The sequence below is a fragment of the Vulpes lagopus genome, chromosome 8 (genome assembly GCF_018345385.1).
Source record: "Vulpes lagopus strain Blue_001 chromosome 8, ASM1834538v1, whole genome shotgun sequence".
Classification (NCBI taxonomy): domain Eukaryota; kingdom Metazoa; phylum Chordata; class Mammalia; order Carnivora; family Canidae; genus Vulpes; species Vulpes lagopus.
Genome location: NC_054831.1, coordinates 31,867,614 through 31,883,871, shown reverse-complemented (window position 1 = coordinate 31,883,871; position 16,258 = coordinate 31,867,614). Strand labels below are relative to the sequence as shown.

At 39.0% G+C, this 16,258-nt stretch overlaps 1 protein-coding gene across 4 annotated transcripts in view; it reads left to right on the top strand.

Moving 5' to 3' along the window:
* The window catches only part of PALLD (palladin, cytoskeletal associated protein), a 400,423-nt gene that overhangs the window by 193,480 nt on the left and 190,685 nt on the right, over nucleotides 1-16,258 (top strand). For all 4 annotated transcript variants that reach the window (XM_041766121.1, XM_041766120.1, XM_041766123.1 and 1 more), the window contains 2 exons: nucleotides 404-427; nucleotides 13,698-13,817. In XM_041766121.1, coding sequence (XP_041622055.1) covers nucleotides 404-427; nucleotides 13,698-13,817 — 144 coding nt within the window. The remainder of the gene's footprint in view (nucleotides 1-403; nucleotides 428-13,697; nucleotides 13,818-16,258) is intronic.

The window sequence follows — 16,258 nt, the reverse complement described above, 5'->3', positions numbered from 1 at the left end:
GTGAGACCAGATCATCTGTAAATATGGGGAGCTCAGTAAATTAAAGCTGTGGGGTCACTTGTGTGCCCCTTTGAAAGTCTGATAAAAGTTATATGTTCTTTCTTCAGAAAAAATGTTAAGCACATTTGAATTCAAAGTTGAGCAAATAATTTTAGGAGGTTTACAAGCCTCCTGTAAGCCCTCTATAAATTGCGGTTTAAAAAAACTTCCTAGTGTAAGCTGTGGAATTTGGGTTTCTGTATTTATAGAAATATAAATTGATCTACTTGATCTCTCTTGCATTATGGAGTTCCCTTTATTCTGCAGACATGTCCTGTATGAAGTAATAGAGAAAGATAGGTAGGGTATTAATGGAACCCTATTCTAATACTCTGATTTATTTTTTTCCTCATGTGGCAAACAGAACCTAGATCTACAGCTGAACCTGGTAAGAAGCTCTTTATTTTTTCCCTCCTGTGGTAACATATCTTTTGAGTTTCAGTAGTTCTTTGTTTCGGTTTTAAAGCCATAAGTAGAACAATGTTTTTGCAGTTCCCTGGAAATACAACACCCCCTTAAAGACAATATCTTCTTTATCATGGGGTCTATACACTGCATTTCACATCAGCTTCTTTATTAGTAAAACATTAAGTTCCATTCAGACAAAAAGGTCAAGATCAGTGACTTAAGGCTTTTTTAAAAATATAGTCTTTTATATTCAGAAAGCAAACTAAGCTAATGATGAAAAAACATCCTCCTAAAATTCCAGCAGAAGAGAACCATCTGCTGTGTATTTCTGCTGTTACCAAAACCTACTAATGGCCCGACCCTCCAGCTTAGAAATGTGTCTCACACGAGAGCAGCCCAAAGATGTAAGCAAGCTGACCACTGGCATTTCTCATTTATGTACCCTGAGCCATAAAGTTTTACTGTTCTACAAGCATGAAAAAAGTCATCTTGCTCTAGGATCTCTCTTAGTTACGAGGTCATTTGACCTCATCGGAGTGCTGTGTTATCCAGAAGTGCCAGGTCCAACCTTCTCCTGCTTCAGACTGCTTGTATATTTATGACTCCTCATGAACTAAAACAATGTTTGCAAAAGAAACAAAAATTTTTGTCTGTGCATTTCATAGGATGTCCTCCTTGAGACTACTTTTGCTTGTATTTCTCCATCAGCAAAATTACCAGTTTCACTGACTCCTTGACAAAAGGTAGAAAAACTGATTTGTGCCTCTGCTTCAGCATCAAGCAGATTCTGCAGTTATGTCCCTTGGGAGCCATGGCTTTGCTCTGTCCCTTTGGGAACATGAAAGTTTTCTGTGGGCTCCTGCAGGCCAGGTTACTGTGGTTAGTCCTGTACCTTTCACATCTGAGTGTTGCGTCATTAAAAGTAGGGTGTGATCCTTTTAGGATCCAAAGGTTAAAAGATGCTGAGTAGTAGCATCCTTAGTGAACAGTGGGGATTGATCTAGTGCCTTCTTGTCACGATTACGACTAGAGCATGTTACTGCACCAAATGCGTGAGTCACCACATCAGATAACTGTCATCACTTTCCAAAATGTGGAAATACACAACTTCTTATTCTGTCTGTGATAGGTCTTTATATAAAATTGCATCATGCTGGTTCCCTGATACATGGAACTTCTAAAACTCAATCTACTGCATGAGCTCAGATTTTAGGGCACATCTTTTGTGTTTGCTATTTTAAATAGACTTATCGATAGATATAATAGGAGGAGCCAAATACCTTTCTCTACAAAAAAGTTTGTGAGAAGTCTATAGGCAGTTTACGTCTTTTGATACCTTATATACAAATAAAACTAAAGTTTTGGGACACAAGTTCTAAAAGCATGACTACTGGGACAGATTGGGATTGCTGTGATGTTGTGTTTTTGATTTTGTGCAAATTCATGCAACTCTTTTTCATCATGTTGTTCGTTATCCATCGTCATCACCTACAGAGGTGACAATGATTTATGAAATGTCTCCGATGACCTGTGTTGGAAAACCATAAACTGACCATCCTCCAAAAATTCACAACCCTGGTTGGAAGCTGCACAGTTTAGTTTCTGACTGTGTACGTGTTTGACAACTGAAAACAGTATATTGGCCAAGAAGAGATAAATTTGGGTGAGGAAGGAGAATAGACCCATCTCTTACACCCCTCTTTACCAGCCTCTCCCCCCTTACTTCTCATACCACACAGTCTTTCTCTTTTCTTTTTTTTTATTTTTTTAAAGATTTTATTTATTTATTCATGAGAGACAGAGAGAGAGAGAGAGAGAGAGAGAGAGAGAGAGAGGCAGAGACACAGGCAGAGGGAGAAGCAGGCTCCATGCAGGGAGCCCGACTTGGGACTTGATCCCTGGTCTCCAGGATCACGCCCCGGGCTGAAGGCGTCGCTAAACCGCTGAGCTACCCGGGGTGCCCCACACAGTCTTTTTCAATTATGATTTGCTGTTTTGCATCTAGGATATAGTTTTGATCATGATTATGTAATAAAGTTCTCAGCAGCTTCATGGAATAAAATGACCTCTAGAACGTACTTCAGTGCCTTTTAACAGGCAAAATCGTGAAGAAGAAGAAGAGCAAAGTATGGGAGGCCATCCCTTTAAACTGAAAAAACTGAGAAAAGTTTCTCCTCCTTGTCACTGAATTTCTTATTTTTTCCCCTTCAGTTTGATCTGAAAGCATCTGAAAACAGACTCCTCCGTTCCAACCATAATAATAGAATTCACTGAAAACAAATATTTCTTGGCACAGAACTATGTCAACCAGATCTGTCAATACAAGAAAAAAAAAACTTGTATATGGGCAGGAACTACTAAAAGACGAAGCACAGCTAGTTTTCTCCAATCTTGGGTAAATTCTCCATAATTATGCTTACTACAGAACTGGAATTGCCCCTTTGTTCTGCATAATAGAGCATTAAAATTCTCTCCTTCAGGAAATCTACAACTGGCATGTAGTGTTAAATAAATTTCATGATCGTATTTTTTTAAAACAAAACTTTTAAACACATGAATGGCTATTCAAGTGACTGCTTCTGTGAGCTGTTATGAGTGAGAACTTTAGAATAAGCAAATGTTAAAACATATTTGTATTTAAACAATGTTTTGGCATGCCTGACAAAACTGGGCATGATTAGGATTCTTTCGTTAGTAGCCAAATGTTTTCCTCATATTGACCTTGAGGTTGAGGGTTGAAATGGATGGGGGAAGAAACAACATATATTGAATGGTGTACATTCCTTAAATGACCTGATTGACTACTTTATCCATTAGGCCACTGAACTGATTCAGCCATATAAAATGGATGTAAGAACTAGCTCCCCTGATAGCTCATTTTTAGCCACTGTTAAGTGGAAAGGAAAAAAACAGACAGGACTACAATACATCTGAGGAAAGAGATAAGTTTTATAGGACTGGGCCAAGTGATGTTTTCCAAATGCTAAAACATAAATAGCCTTTGAAATTCAGGAACATATTTAAGCATTTGGATTTTATTACCCTTTCTTCCTACTCAGTTCCAGGCCTCTGACACATTCACTCTTATTCTTCCCTCACTGTCTAAAGCGTGCCCTCTCTCTCTCTCCCCATCTCCTCCCTTCCTCTCTCCCTTTCTCTCTCTATATCTCCTTTTTCCCTCCTTCATTCTTTTTATCTCTTTACTCTTCTTCCTTTTTTAAAATCATATGTAAGATGTGTTAAAGCTCTAGATAGAAAACTGAAATTCACTAGGACCTAGCTATAGCCCCATTAGGGATTAGATATTTAGATAAAGAAGGAGCTAGCTAGCAGATTCTCTCCTAATGCATTGGAGAGACTGAAACAGGTTTTTCTTGTCACTACTGTGTTGTATCTGTCTAATGTGTTTTACACTCCCTTCTCTGTCTAGACAGAAGTCAGCTTGCATCACAAATCTTTTCAGACTGTTTTGTGAATTAATAGCTAGTCAGCTTACTTAAGACCAACATCCGTTTGTCATATTACCTGCTCTGGCCTCTTTCTTTGACATTCTGACTTTATACTGATTGAATCCTTCAAAGACTAGTCTGGGACAGGGGTGGTGTGGAGGGCACAGAACACTCATTTGACAGCTGTTAATACTCAGGCTCTTACTCAGCTGTCTGGAAACAGCCACAAACTGTATTGGGTTACTTCTATAGCATTGTCTAATGGCATGCAAAATTAAAAATACTGTGTCTTGTTGGCTGGGAAATTATAGATATAAAAATGCGGTGCCTTGTACTTTCAATATGAATCTCTGCTAACCAGTGCCACCTATCATCTTAGATCTTATATAATAGAGTTCATGTTTTGATTCTGTGATTCAGAATGTGAAGTTAATTATATGTGTTAAATGTGCTAATGTGTGCCGAGTTGCAGGAAAGCAATAGTAAGGAAGTTTGAGATCTCAGTAGATTGTACGTAGTTCAAAGCTTAATGCAAGTCCAGGTTAAGATGGTAGGCTAAACAAAAGTGGGTTGTGTGAAACCTGTGGTTCTCAAACCTGGGGTACCACATCAGATCGAGAGAGGTGCTGTAATGTTTCACATTTTTGAAGCAAAGGCAATGATACTCAACATCTGATAGATACAACTAGAAGTTTGAAACAGTTCAGAATTTCAACATTAGATCACTCCACATTCTTTTCTATGACATCATATCTTTTTGAAACTGTGTTTTTGATGTGTATGTGTTGATAAAAAGCAAGTGACACATGAAAATCAATGTGGAACATGAAATGAGGCTGGCTGTGGCCCATCTGATCTCAAGAGTTCTGCAGTACACAACAGATGCATGCATTCATTAGTTAGTAATTGTGGTTATTTAGGAGTAAAATAATACTTGTCTTTCAATTAATATGTATTTTTTTTCAAACAGTAGCTAACTTTTGTTTTGTTTTAGTAGCTAACTTGTTAAGACCTAAATACTTGTTCTTTCAAAATAACTAAATAAATGAAGCTGTTAGGTATATCTGGACTTAGGAGCATCATAAACTATTACTGAGACAGTTAGGGTTCCACAGACCAAGGAAGTTTGGTTTAATCTCTGGGGAGAGACAGAAAGTCTTGAGGCACACTTGAGAGTGCACCAAAAAGAAAATTGACCGACTCTTAGAATTCTGAATTTTCAATGCTCCTACTCCCAGTTGCCTTCTGAACTGACCTTCTAGAATGCTGGCCTGTGAGCCTTTCCTTTCCTGGCAGAGCCTAAAGGACTTCTTTCTGGGCAATCTGAACATTCTAAGAGAAAAAAAAAATTGATGCATGTGATATGGGAGTTTCTCCAACAAAGGACATCCACATTACCATAGGGAGAAGGCCAAAGTTGACAAGTTCTCTGTCTTGCTCAGAGCTTCTAATTAACTCAACCTGTAAGACAAGAAAAAAAGACCTCTGAAGAAACATCTATCATGGATGATACAGAAGAAAAGAAGCAACTCCCTGAAAAGCAACTTAGATAAAACAGACTTGCAGAAAGAAGAAAATGTAAAAACAAAACAACACTCCTCTTAGATAAGAGAATCAGTGTGTCCAAAAAGTAAAAAGTAAAAAGCTTTTAGAAGAGGGGAAGAATGTTTGGAAAACAAAAAGTTCTTGGAATGAAGAGTTGGTAGCAGAAAAAAAAGTTGAGGAAATGTCCCACAAAGTAGGGCAGAAAGACAAGAAGGAATTTAAAGGAGCAAAGGTTAAAAAAAAAAAAGAGAGAAGAGAATGCTGGAGAACCTGCTTAAGTAGACTACACATGTATAATTGGGATTCTAGGAGAGAGAACAAAGAAGGGGGAGAGATTATCTATGAAATAATTTTTGCAATTCCCCAAGCAGATAGCAATTTCCAGATTGAAAGGACATGCAGCATGCACAGTGGCTGAAAATAAGTTCACAGCACTGTGCATCATGAAATTAGAATATCCAGGACAGGGAAAGGATGCTGCAGTGTCCAGGGAGAAAACATCAAGTCCCATAAAGCTAACAAGATTAGAAGTACTTAGGACTTTTCAGTAGTCATGGGAGACACTAAGAGACGATGAAGCAAAGCCTTCAAAAATTTATTTTATTTTATTTATTTATTCATGAGAGACACAGAGAGAGAGGCAGACACACAGGCAGAGGGAGAAGCAGGCTCCATGCAGGGATGGACTCGATCCTGGGACTGGGATCACGCCCTTAGCTGAAGGCAGGCGCTCAGCCACTGAGCCACCCAGGGATCCCAGCCTTCAAAATTCTGAAGTAAAATTACCTCCAAGTTGGAATCCTATACTCTGCCAAACCTTCAATTCCTTATGCAGATATAGTTAAGAGTTTGCAGACTTGCAAGGTGTCTTGCAAGCGGCTTTCCTCCACAACTCTTTATGTAGGATGTGCTCTACCACAGCAAGAGAATTCACCCAGAAAGAGGAAGATGTGGCGTATGGGAAGCAGAAGATCAGATGCAGGCAGGAGCCCAGTGGAGCCCGCAGGAGGGTAACAGTTGTGGGTCAGGAACAGAGGACCAGTCCGGATTGGAGGAGTGTGATGCAAGAGGTAGATACATTGACGCTTGCTTTGTCCTTTACTCTGATGACAGAATGACAGGGTAGTAAGCCTGACCCAGATTCTCCTTTCTCTTGGTCTTTTGTGCTCTTCCCTCCCTGCACTGCCTCCTGGTTCAGTTGAGAACATTCTTTTCATCCCCTCCCCACCATCCTGACTTGGTCTGGTGCTGAGACTTGGAAGTTGGCCACATTGATCTTAAAAACAAAGGATGGAATACTCCACCACCGATTCTCGTAGGCTGTTCGGTCCCTGCCCACACTCAGCCCCACCAGACCCTCCCCCCCCCCCCCCGCCCCCCAAGTGAGCCATAGGTCTCCTGAACTCACTCGTGACCTCGTCTCCCAGTTACTCCTGTGGGGGCTTTTGTAAACTCACAGGGTAGTTGAAGCCAGTTTATACCCCAAGATTGTTCCTGTGAACTTTTTCTAGCAGAAACAGGTTTGTCTTTTCTTTACACAGTAAGACTTGAGCTTATGACTCAATTTTCTAAAACTGAACACATTTTTTAAAGGATTTTATTTTATTTTTAAAAAGATTTTATTTATTTATTCATGAGAGACAGAGAGAGAGAGGGGCAGAGACACAGGCAGAGGGAGAAGCAGGCTTCATGCAGGGAGCCTGACCTGGGACTCGATCCTGGATCTCCAGGATCACACCCCGGGCTGAAGGTGGCGCTAAACCGCTGGGCCACTGGGGCTGCCCTAAAAGATTTCATTTGTTCATGAGAGACACAGAGAGGGGCAGATTCCCCGTGGGGAACTGGGGACTCGATCCCAGGATCTGAGCCGAAGGCAGACGCTCAACCACTGAGCCACCTGGGTGTCCAACTAAACACATTTTTTGAAGGATACATATGTGATAAGCATAAAGAAAATCAGAGGACTGATTATCTCAAAAGGTAAAGGAGAAGAAAGATGAAATTGGGGAACACACAGGTATTTCTAATACTTTATTTCTTAGACTTAATGATGAGTGCATAGGGGTTCGTTTTATTGTTACTCCTTAATAGACAGTGTATTTAAAATTCCTCTAGGGAACCCTGGGTGGCGCAGCGGTTTAGCGCCTGCCTTTGGCCCAGGGCGCGATCCTGGAGACCCAGGATCCAGTCCCACGTCGGGCTCCCGGTGCATGCAGCCTGCTTCTCCCTCTGCCTGTGTCTCTGCCTCTCTCTCTCTCTGTGTGACTATCATAAATAAAAAATAATAATAAAAAAAATTTAAAAAAATAAAATTCATCTAAAAATTAGAAATATCCTCTATGTAAGATAGAGTTTGCAATTGTAAAAAATATCCTTTATGAAAATTTATGCAAACATTCTATTTACCCACACTGTATCTCATCTTGTTGATTTTAGTACAGGTTCCTTTTTTCTTCTTTTTTGAATTGTTGTATTAAAACAATTCGTTGTATTAGACAAAACATACAACAAAAAGTTGTATTAGACAAACCATGTGGTTTGGAAGGTAAAAGCTAGATTTCTTTTTAGTTAGGCTGGACCCCAAAGGGGAAAAAAAATAAAGGCTGTGAAGGAAAGCATTTATAAAAATGTCCCCTTGTTACCCAAAGGCCCTAGTAATATTATCCTTGCTCTGGCTCATCATTTTACAAGGTTTGGCAAACAGAATTATTTGTATTTAACCAAGTGTTAAGTACATCAAAAATCTGAATGAAACGACCTCTGAGAGATATTTATATGATTAAGTAATTTTTAGGTAACTATAAAAAACAGTTTATTGGCAGCAAAAATAGTTTCTAATTTAGTAATTTGTTACATGCCATCAAAACCTTTCACTTAAGAAAAATGGATTAAAGTGGATCATAGAGTTATTGGTAACTCAAAAAATTTCCGTTTTCTAAAATGGGCAGCGTTTTTAATACAGATAAGTAAGCCTCCAACTGCCTTTATTTGACATAAGCAGTCATTCCTTCATTTTCATTTCTCAACAAAATGTATTTTACAGATGTCTTAAAGAGATTTGTTCAAATAAGATGCTACCGGATGAGAATGCAATATTACACTCTAGCTCATCTCATTTCCTCATGGCTTTCTTCATTTTCATAATGTCAGAACCATACAACCATGATGCTCCTTTCTCTCAACAAAATGTGAGCTTATTGTCACTTTGGGATGAAATTTTCCAAGAGAAGAAAATTTGAACAGCCTCTGGGGCATTTGACTAAAATTCTATCTAGTAAAAGTTACTGAGACAGAGCAATACATAAAGATCAGTAGAAGAACATGCCAATGCTTTTCTTTCTTTTCCCTTCCCTTCCCTCCCCTCCCCTCCCCTTTTTTCATTGTTCCATGAGTTTGTAGCCTTTTCTAGATGTTTAGTCACACATCAAGTCTGTACATGACTATACTTTTATGCAATAGAAGTATTCCTGAAAACTCATAAAATGAGTTTGAGTTTTGCTCACATTTGAAACAGTCTTTTTGTAAAGCAAATGCTTACTTTTTTCCTGCAATCTAAAATTCATCCATACACTTATTCAAAAATATTTATGGAGAGCCTGCAGTGTAAGAGATGCTGGCCATATACCCATGAACAAAACAAATGCTTTTGCTTTCATAGAGGCTATAGTCAAAGTACCAGAAACGAACAAGACATTACACAATAAATTATAGTTGTGAGAGCTGTCTCCAAGGAAAGTCTGCCATCCTAAGATTATGGTGGATCTGACCAAGTCTAATAAAAAAAGGCTTCTCTGAGAAAGTCATGTTTAGGTGGAAATATCAGGCTGAGGGCTTAAGGATGTAAGGGTATGTGGCTTTGCAAGGGGAAGCCAGAATGCCCTAAGCTCAGAATGAGAGGAGGGGAGAGGCCAGAAGGAACCAGGCAAGTAGTAGCAGCCTGATAATTTAGGGTTCTGTGACCATGTTGAGGCTTTGTAATCTATCCTCAAAGTCATGAAAGAATGTGGCGAAGATAAAATTTCATTCTCGAAAGGGCCCTCTGGTTTCGAAGGGGCAACTGTATACACGCGCACGCTCAGGCTTAAATATATATATATATATACACACACACACACATACACACATATTTATATATATATATATAAATATGGCATATATAAAAATATATATTTGTATATATATTTTGCCATATATATATATAAAAACATATATATATGGCATATATAAAATGGCCATAACTAAAAAATCACAAAATCCTAGATAACCTAAAAAGGAACTTAAAATTGTCAAGATCATCACTCTAAAACCACTGTACATCATCCGTGCTAGATGAGATTTTATCCTGTTTCTCAATGTAGGTTTCAATGCACAGAATTATGTCTATGTTTACAGTTAAGGCATTCTCAGGTATTGAACTGGTGCCAGGTATCCAAGTGTCTCCAGAAATTGCCATCTTTTCAGGTATGAATCATCATCATCATCATCATCATTATCCAAGGTTTTGAGAGGACCTTTCCAGAGAGCATCAGACACTGGCAAAATGGTGCAGGGACTTGGGCGATGGTTCCCCAGGCAGGAAGCACCTGGGGGTGCTGAAAGCCAGAAAGTTTTCCTGACTCCCAGCATCATCTGCTACAGAGAATAAAGGTGACCCACCTCTGCCCGAAGCCCATCTCTAGAGGGCAGCCAGTATGTCAGGATCTTTTCTGCCAGAAGTCAAACAATTAGGATGTTCATTTCTTCTGATACCAGCATGTCCACATTGTACCCCCATTCTAATATATCTCTGAGGACACACAGCACATCTCCTTGTGCAGATGAATTTCCTATTGAATTACTTGGATAATGAGAGTAATTAAAATTTTCAGATTCAGGAAACTTAAATCTTTCCTTACCTCATTTTACTCTGAGTTCTTTATGCCCCTGAACTAGGAAAATGCAGAACAACTAGAAAGGCCTTGTCCTGTAGAAAAATAAAAATAAAACTCACTCGTGGGAAGCAGGATGACTATTTCAGCATTAATTAACCATGACCTTGAGACAATCACTTTGGACCTCACCTGAAGAAATGAGAGATTTGGGCTAGTCAGTCTCTAAAATCCCCTACAACAGTGATGTACTAGGTTTTACCCTTCTCTGTTAAATACACGTTTAACTCCTTCTGTAACCATATGTATTTAGTTTAAAAAATTTCCAGTCCCTTGTACCTTCCCAGATACATCCCACTTTCCAAATGGTTAATCTTATGTGAAGCTCCAACTTGAATTATTTCCACACTTTTTATCTTCCTCTTCAATTGGAAGGCCAAGAACTGTACTGTACAGTACAGTCAAAACACAGGATTAAATCATGCTATCATTCTATTTGTCTTCTGTGAACTTTTTAATCGCATAATAATTGTGTACTTCCAGTGTATCCATATCTCGAATCTTTACTGATTGAGACGAAGGTGAGCATGCCTGAGTTTACACCTTCCTACCCCATTACACTACAGCTCTTGTTTTATAGGATGTAGTCATAATTTGAGCATGATTTATAGAAATATTGAAATAATAAAACATAGTATATAATCTCGGTTCAGAACTTGAATAAATTTTTCTTTGTCCTATTATCAAGACTATAGCAATTGGAAGTAAATATTAACTGCTAATATTGAACCCAATTGGCTTTGTTTTCACCTAGGTAAAAACTGAGAAAGCCAGAAAATTCTGTAGGATTTTACATATAAATCTACATTTGCACTGGATACTCTGAATGTGTCTTTTAAAGGTCTATTTTGATTGCAAAACTTCAAAAGTGTGTTACACAGTGGTAGGATGTGAAATGAGCCATCACAGTCAGCTCATCTTAAGTCCTATGAGGCCTGATGTCACTGTATATAATTGTATATAACTACCTGCTGCAGTATAATCCAGTGTAGTCACATTATTTTGCCCCCAAAAGTATTCCAGTTAATTGTGGAAAAGCTAGAGTCATATATTAGCCAATATTTTTCACCATATCTAACACAGGAAGTCTTCAGGGATCCTATCATCTCAAAAAGAGAAAATAATGCTATTTGAAACAAAGCAACAGCATTATTAAGAATTTAAAGTAACTTGTAATTAAATAAATGTCAATGAATGGAATATAAAGGAAGACTTCGTTTTATACTTTGTGATTTGTTTATATTTATTACTTTTATTTGTATTTTTAAAATGAAATATTTAAAGATCCTTTTGATAAAAGTATTTTAATTTTATAAGGTAAAACTTTTTTACCCTCAGGTGGTACTTTTTTCTTCAGTCTTTGAAATCTAAAATATGTTTTGAGACAAATTTACTAATTTTTGTTACTGATAGTTGGATTAAAGGAAAACACATTATTCTACAAGTCTGAAAACTTTTCTCTTAGCGGGCTGTCAGAGAAGGAGGTTGGTAGAGAAACATTTTCTCTTCTCCACTTGTATCACTTAGCTATTGCTGCACAATACAGCATCCCCTAAATTAGTAGCTTAAAGCAGCAGCCATTTATTTAGTTCATAAATCTGTGGGTCAGCCATTTGGCTTGGCCTCAACTGGGTAGTTCTATGGTATGTGTCAGTCTTGGCCAACCTCATTGGACTAACAATGTGGCTGTGGTCAGCTTTGAGTTGGTCTGGGAATGAGTTAGTCTAGGTTGTTATTTGTTAGAATGGTTGATCTCTGCTCTATGTAGCTCTTCCTGTGACCAGCACTGCCTTATTCCTCTAGCATTGCAACAGGGTTCCAAGAGATAGAAGCAAACAAGGTCCCTTGAGGCTTTGACTTCGAACTGACCAACATCACTTCGACTGTATTCTAGAATAAAGCAACAGACAAGGCCAGCCAGCCAGAATTTAAGGATTGGGAAAGTAGATTGTGCCACTTGATAGAAGGAGTTGCAGAGTCACATTACACTCATCCACACTCTGCGTGGATGCAGAGAAGACAGTAATTGCAGCCATTCTTGCAAAAAGTCTACAATACTAAGTCTTACATTGCCCACATAATATGGGAATAATCAATAGAGTCTCTGTGGGAATCAAAAATAAATCACTTCTTTTGTTACTAATATAATCTGTTTTACTGATAAAATATAATTATTCAATTGAAAAATAGTTAATACACTCTAGATTTGGCTTTTTAACACTAACAGGTTATATTTACTGCTAGCAGAGCATTTATTATGTACCAGGCAGTGTCCCAAACACAGCGTATAGCCCATCACAAGAGGAGGTGGTTGTTAAGAGTGTGGAGTCTGGAACCTGACTTGGCTTGAATTCTGATTTTACCACTTGTTAGCTCTGTCACCTTGGCAAATCAATTAGTTTTATTGCGCTTTAGCTTCCAATCTATAGAATGGGCTAATAATAACCTAAAATGTGAGAAAAACAAAAGGATTAAATCTATTTTCAGTGTTGATAATTGTACCTAGTGCCTGATGAGAGCTTTATTATAGTCAGGTATTGTATTGTCACTGTCATGGTCATCATCTGCCACGGTATCCCTGTGATAGTTAATTTTATGAGGCATGATTAATACCCTATAGGTAGGTTCGTTATTTTCTCCATTTTACAGATAAACACATAAGTGGAGGTTGACTAAAGTCACAAAGGCAAGATATGGCAGGACCATTATTGAAGCCCTGGCAGCTGGTGCCAGAGTCTGGGCTTTTCATGCTATACAATCCAATACTGCCACAATATATAACAGTAGCTTCCACGGTAGTTGTGTGCAGGCCTAGCATCTACATATTTTGTTCTTTTCTCCCTATTGTCAGCATTTCAGAGAAGATTGATCTTCCCTGCTAATTGCTTCTCAGTTGAGCAGACATAAAAAGCAGCTGCACTGTAGTTGAAAAAACTTCCACATATACTCAACTAAACTAGGGAAGAGGAGAATAGAACTGGCATCTACTGGGCATCTTTCATATGCCAAGTGCAGAGTTATATACTTGGCAAACATCTCATTTCATCTTCACAGATAGCCCCATTAGGTATATATTGTCCTCATTTTATAGATGAGGAAACCAAGGCTGGTCTTGTCTAAAGTCACAAAGAATGAGTCTGACTCCCAAGCTTTGGCCATGATGCTGAACTGCTAAATTACATGTAAAAAAATTCTATTATGAATACTTTGTAAAGAGATCGTGTAGTAATTGTTACCTAATTTGCTTGTTTTAGGCAGAGGCTCTGACCTCTTCAAGGTGACTTCCTGGTTTCACTCTGATGAGTTACTCTATTTTTTTCACTTCCAGAGGAGATCTGTACCCTAGTTATCGCTGAGACTTTCCCCGAAGATGCAGGGATCTTTGCATGCTCGGCAAGAAATGATTATGGATCTGTAACCAGCACTGCCCAGCTGATTGTCACCTCAGGTATGTGAAGAGTAAAAAATTGACTGGGTTCTGTTCCCTAGTAGTTGGTGTGTGGTTCACCACAGCAGAAAGAACTACCCTAGAGGAGAACTCACCCCTTAGGAATGCTTGCTACCACTCCAGGAGTTATCCTAACAACCAGTGTCTCATCGTGAAACAAAGGCTTTGGGGGAGGGGGAATGGAAGTAGAGATGAAAAACAAAAAGATAATGACAGTGTAACACAGTGTAACTGAACACAGGGGCTATTTTCTAAGTCTTGCAGCTTGGTCTTGGAAACAATGGATCTGGTTTCCTAACATCCTCATGCTAACTCCGAATCATGCTAACAGCAGAAAGCCACCTCTGAATCAGAGGTGTGGTCATTCTCTGCAATGGCCAACTGAAGAGCTGGTCCTTGCACAAATCATTGTTTGAGCCACGATTGAAACTTTTGAAAAAGTAATACAAGGTAAACCTAATGTAACTTGGAGAAGCTGTGAAGATCTTAGAAATCAAATTTCATTGAAAATGAATTTTCTGATACGGAAAAAAACTAAAGCAGTATATTATCCTGTTAAAACTAATATTAAAAACTAGCCAGGGCAGCCCGGGTGGCTCAGTGGTTTAGCGCTGCCTTCAGCCCAGGGTGTGATCCTGGAGACCCGGGATCAAGTCTTGTGTCCACCTCTCTGCATAAGCCTGCTTCTCCCTCTGCCTGTGTCTCTGCCTCCCTCTCTGTGTCTCTCATGAATAAATAAATAAAATCTTTTTTAAAAAAATCTGAATTAAAAAAAAGATTTATTTGTTTACTTGAGACAGAGCGTGGTGGGGGAAGGGGCAGAGGGAGAGAACCTCAAGCCGACTCTGCTGAGCAGGGAGCTTGATCTCATGACCCTGAGATCATGACCTGACCTGAAATTAAGAGTTAGGTGCTTAACTGACAGAGCCACCCTGGTGCCCCTGGATATATATATCTTTAAAGATTTTATTTATTCATTCATGAGAGACACAGAGAGACACACACACAGGCAGAAGGAGAAGGAGGCTCCCTGCGGGGAGCCTGATACAGGACTCAATCCCAGGACTCCAGGGTCATGAGCTAAGCTGAAGGCAGATGGTCAACCACTAAGCCACCCAGGCGTCCCTGGGTATTTTTTTTAAACTCATAGATGTACCACTTGCAAGCGTTACCTGAAAGCTTTTTCCTTTATTTTCTTATGTCTTTAGTGGACTATTTTCTCCTCTTACTAATCAGCTTTACTTTAACTTACTTTTATTGATTCATCACTGTTATTTACTTTGCAGTAGTTTTTAAAATAGTACTTTGACCAAGCCTGGCACATTGTACATACAGTAGGGAATCAAGAATTGGGTTGTGGCTGCATGAGATAGACTTGGGGAGAATTGAACTGCACTTTGATGTCTTCAGAAGAGTGAGAAGTTGGTGCTAGGTGGCAGCAGAGGAACAAACAAGACTGGCTTAAGGATATTGGAATGCAAACTGTGTAAATGCTTTTTTGGTTAATAAAAGAAATGTAAAGTTGACTGGTTTGGTGATGGAGCCAATATGGACACAGGAAACAGAAAGTCTGGTGCCACAGTTGGAGCTGCAGAGCAGGAAGGATTTCAGGGTTTGATCCTGAGGTGGCTTGAGACCGCCCCATCAGATGGCCCTGGCAGTAGTGCCATCTCCAACAACAGAGCCAAAAACTCTGGTCTGTAAACAATTTTGTGGCAAAAATTGGCATGCGGTCTTTCCCATTTTCACCAGAGGTAAATCTGCTGCAGGCCAAACATAATCAACAAATATTTTTTGAGCTTTCAGTTGAGCTCAGTAAGGATTTTTGAGTATATTCCAGGAGCTCTGTTGGGCTCTGGGCAAGGTGAGGAATCCAAGGATGACATGATCTTATCACAAGATGTTTTCAGTTTATTGAGAGTTAACGAGTAAGTTTCTTTGGTACTGAATTACAGCCGTGACAATTATCTGAATTGGAAAAACATTATGTATGAGATCATAAGGCACAATTTTATTTTCCTTAGGTTTACATAGAATGAATATCCATTGCCCATCACAGAAAGCCTTTAGAGTTTGAGCTAATGTCAGTGAGGCACAGGTAGGATGTTCATTTGTAACCAAATGAACAAATGTGAGCAAAGAAGGCATTATTAGTTGATGTTATTTGTGTTGTCATTTTTTACCAACTTCTGTGTTTAGGTCTTGTTTGAAATTTGTTGATGAATTGGTAGTTCATCTCTCTGCTTGTGGGCACAATCAGGAAATAAAACAGGTAGCAGTCCCTGAAAACCAATTTGGAAGAACCAGACCCTCCATCTGGCTTTGCTTGTGGATAATATGAGGGCAGCAGAGCTGCCTCCTCTTTAACTACTTAGTGGGGCACAGGGATTTTCAGGTAGTCTCTGACAGCATGAAAATAACAGTTCAGCTATAGCGTCTTA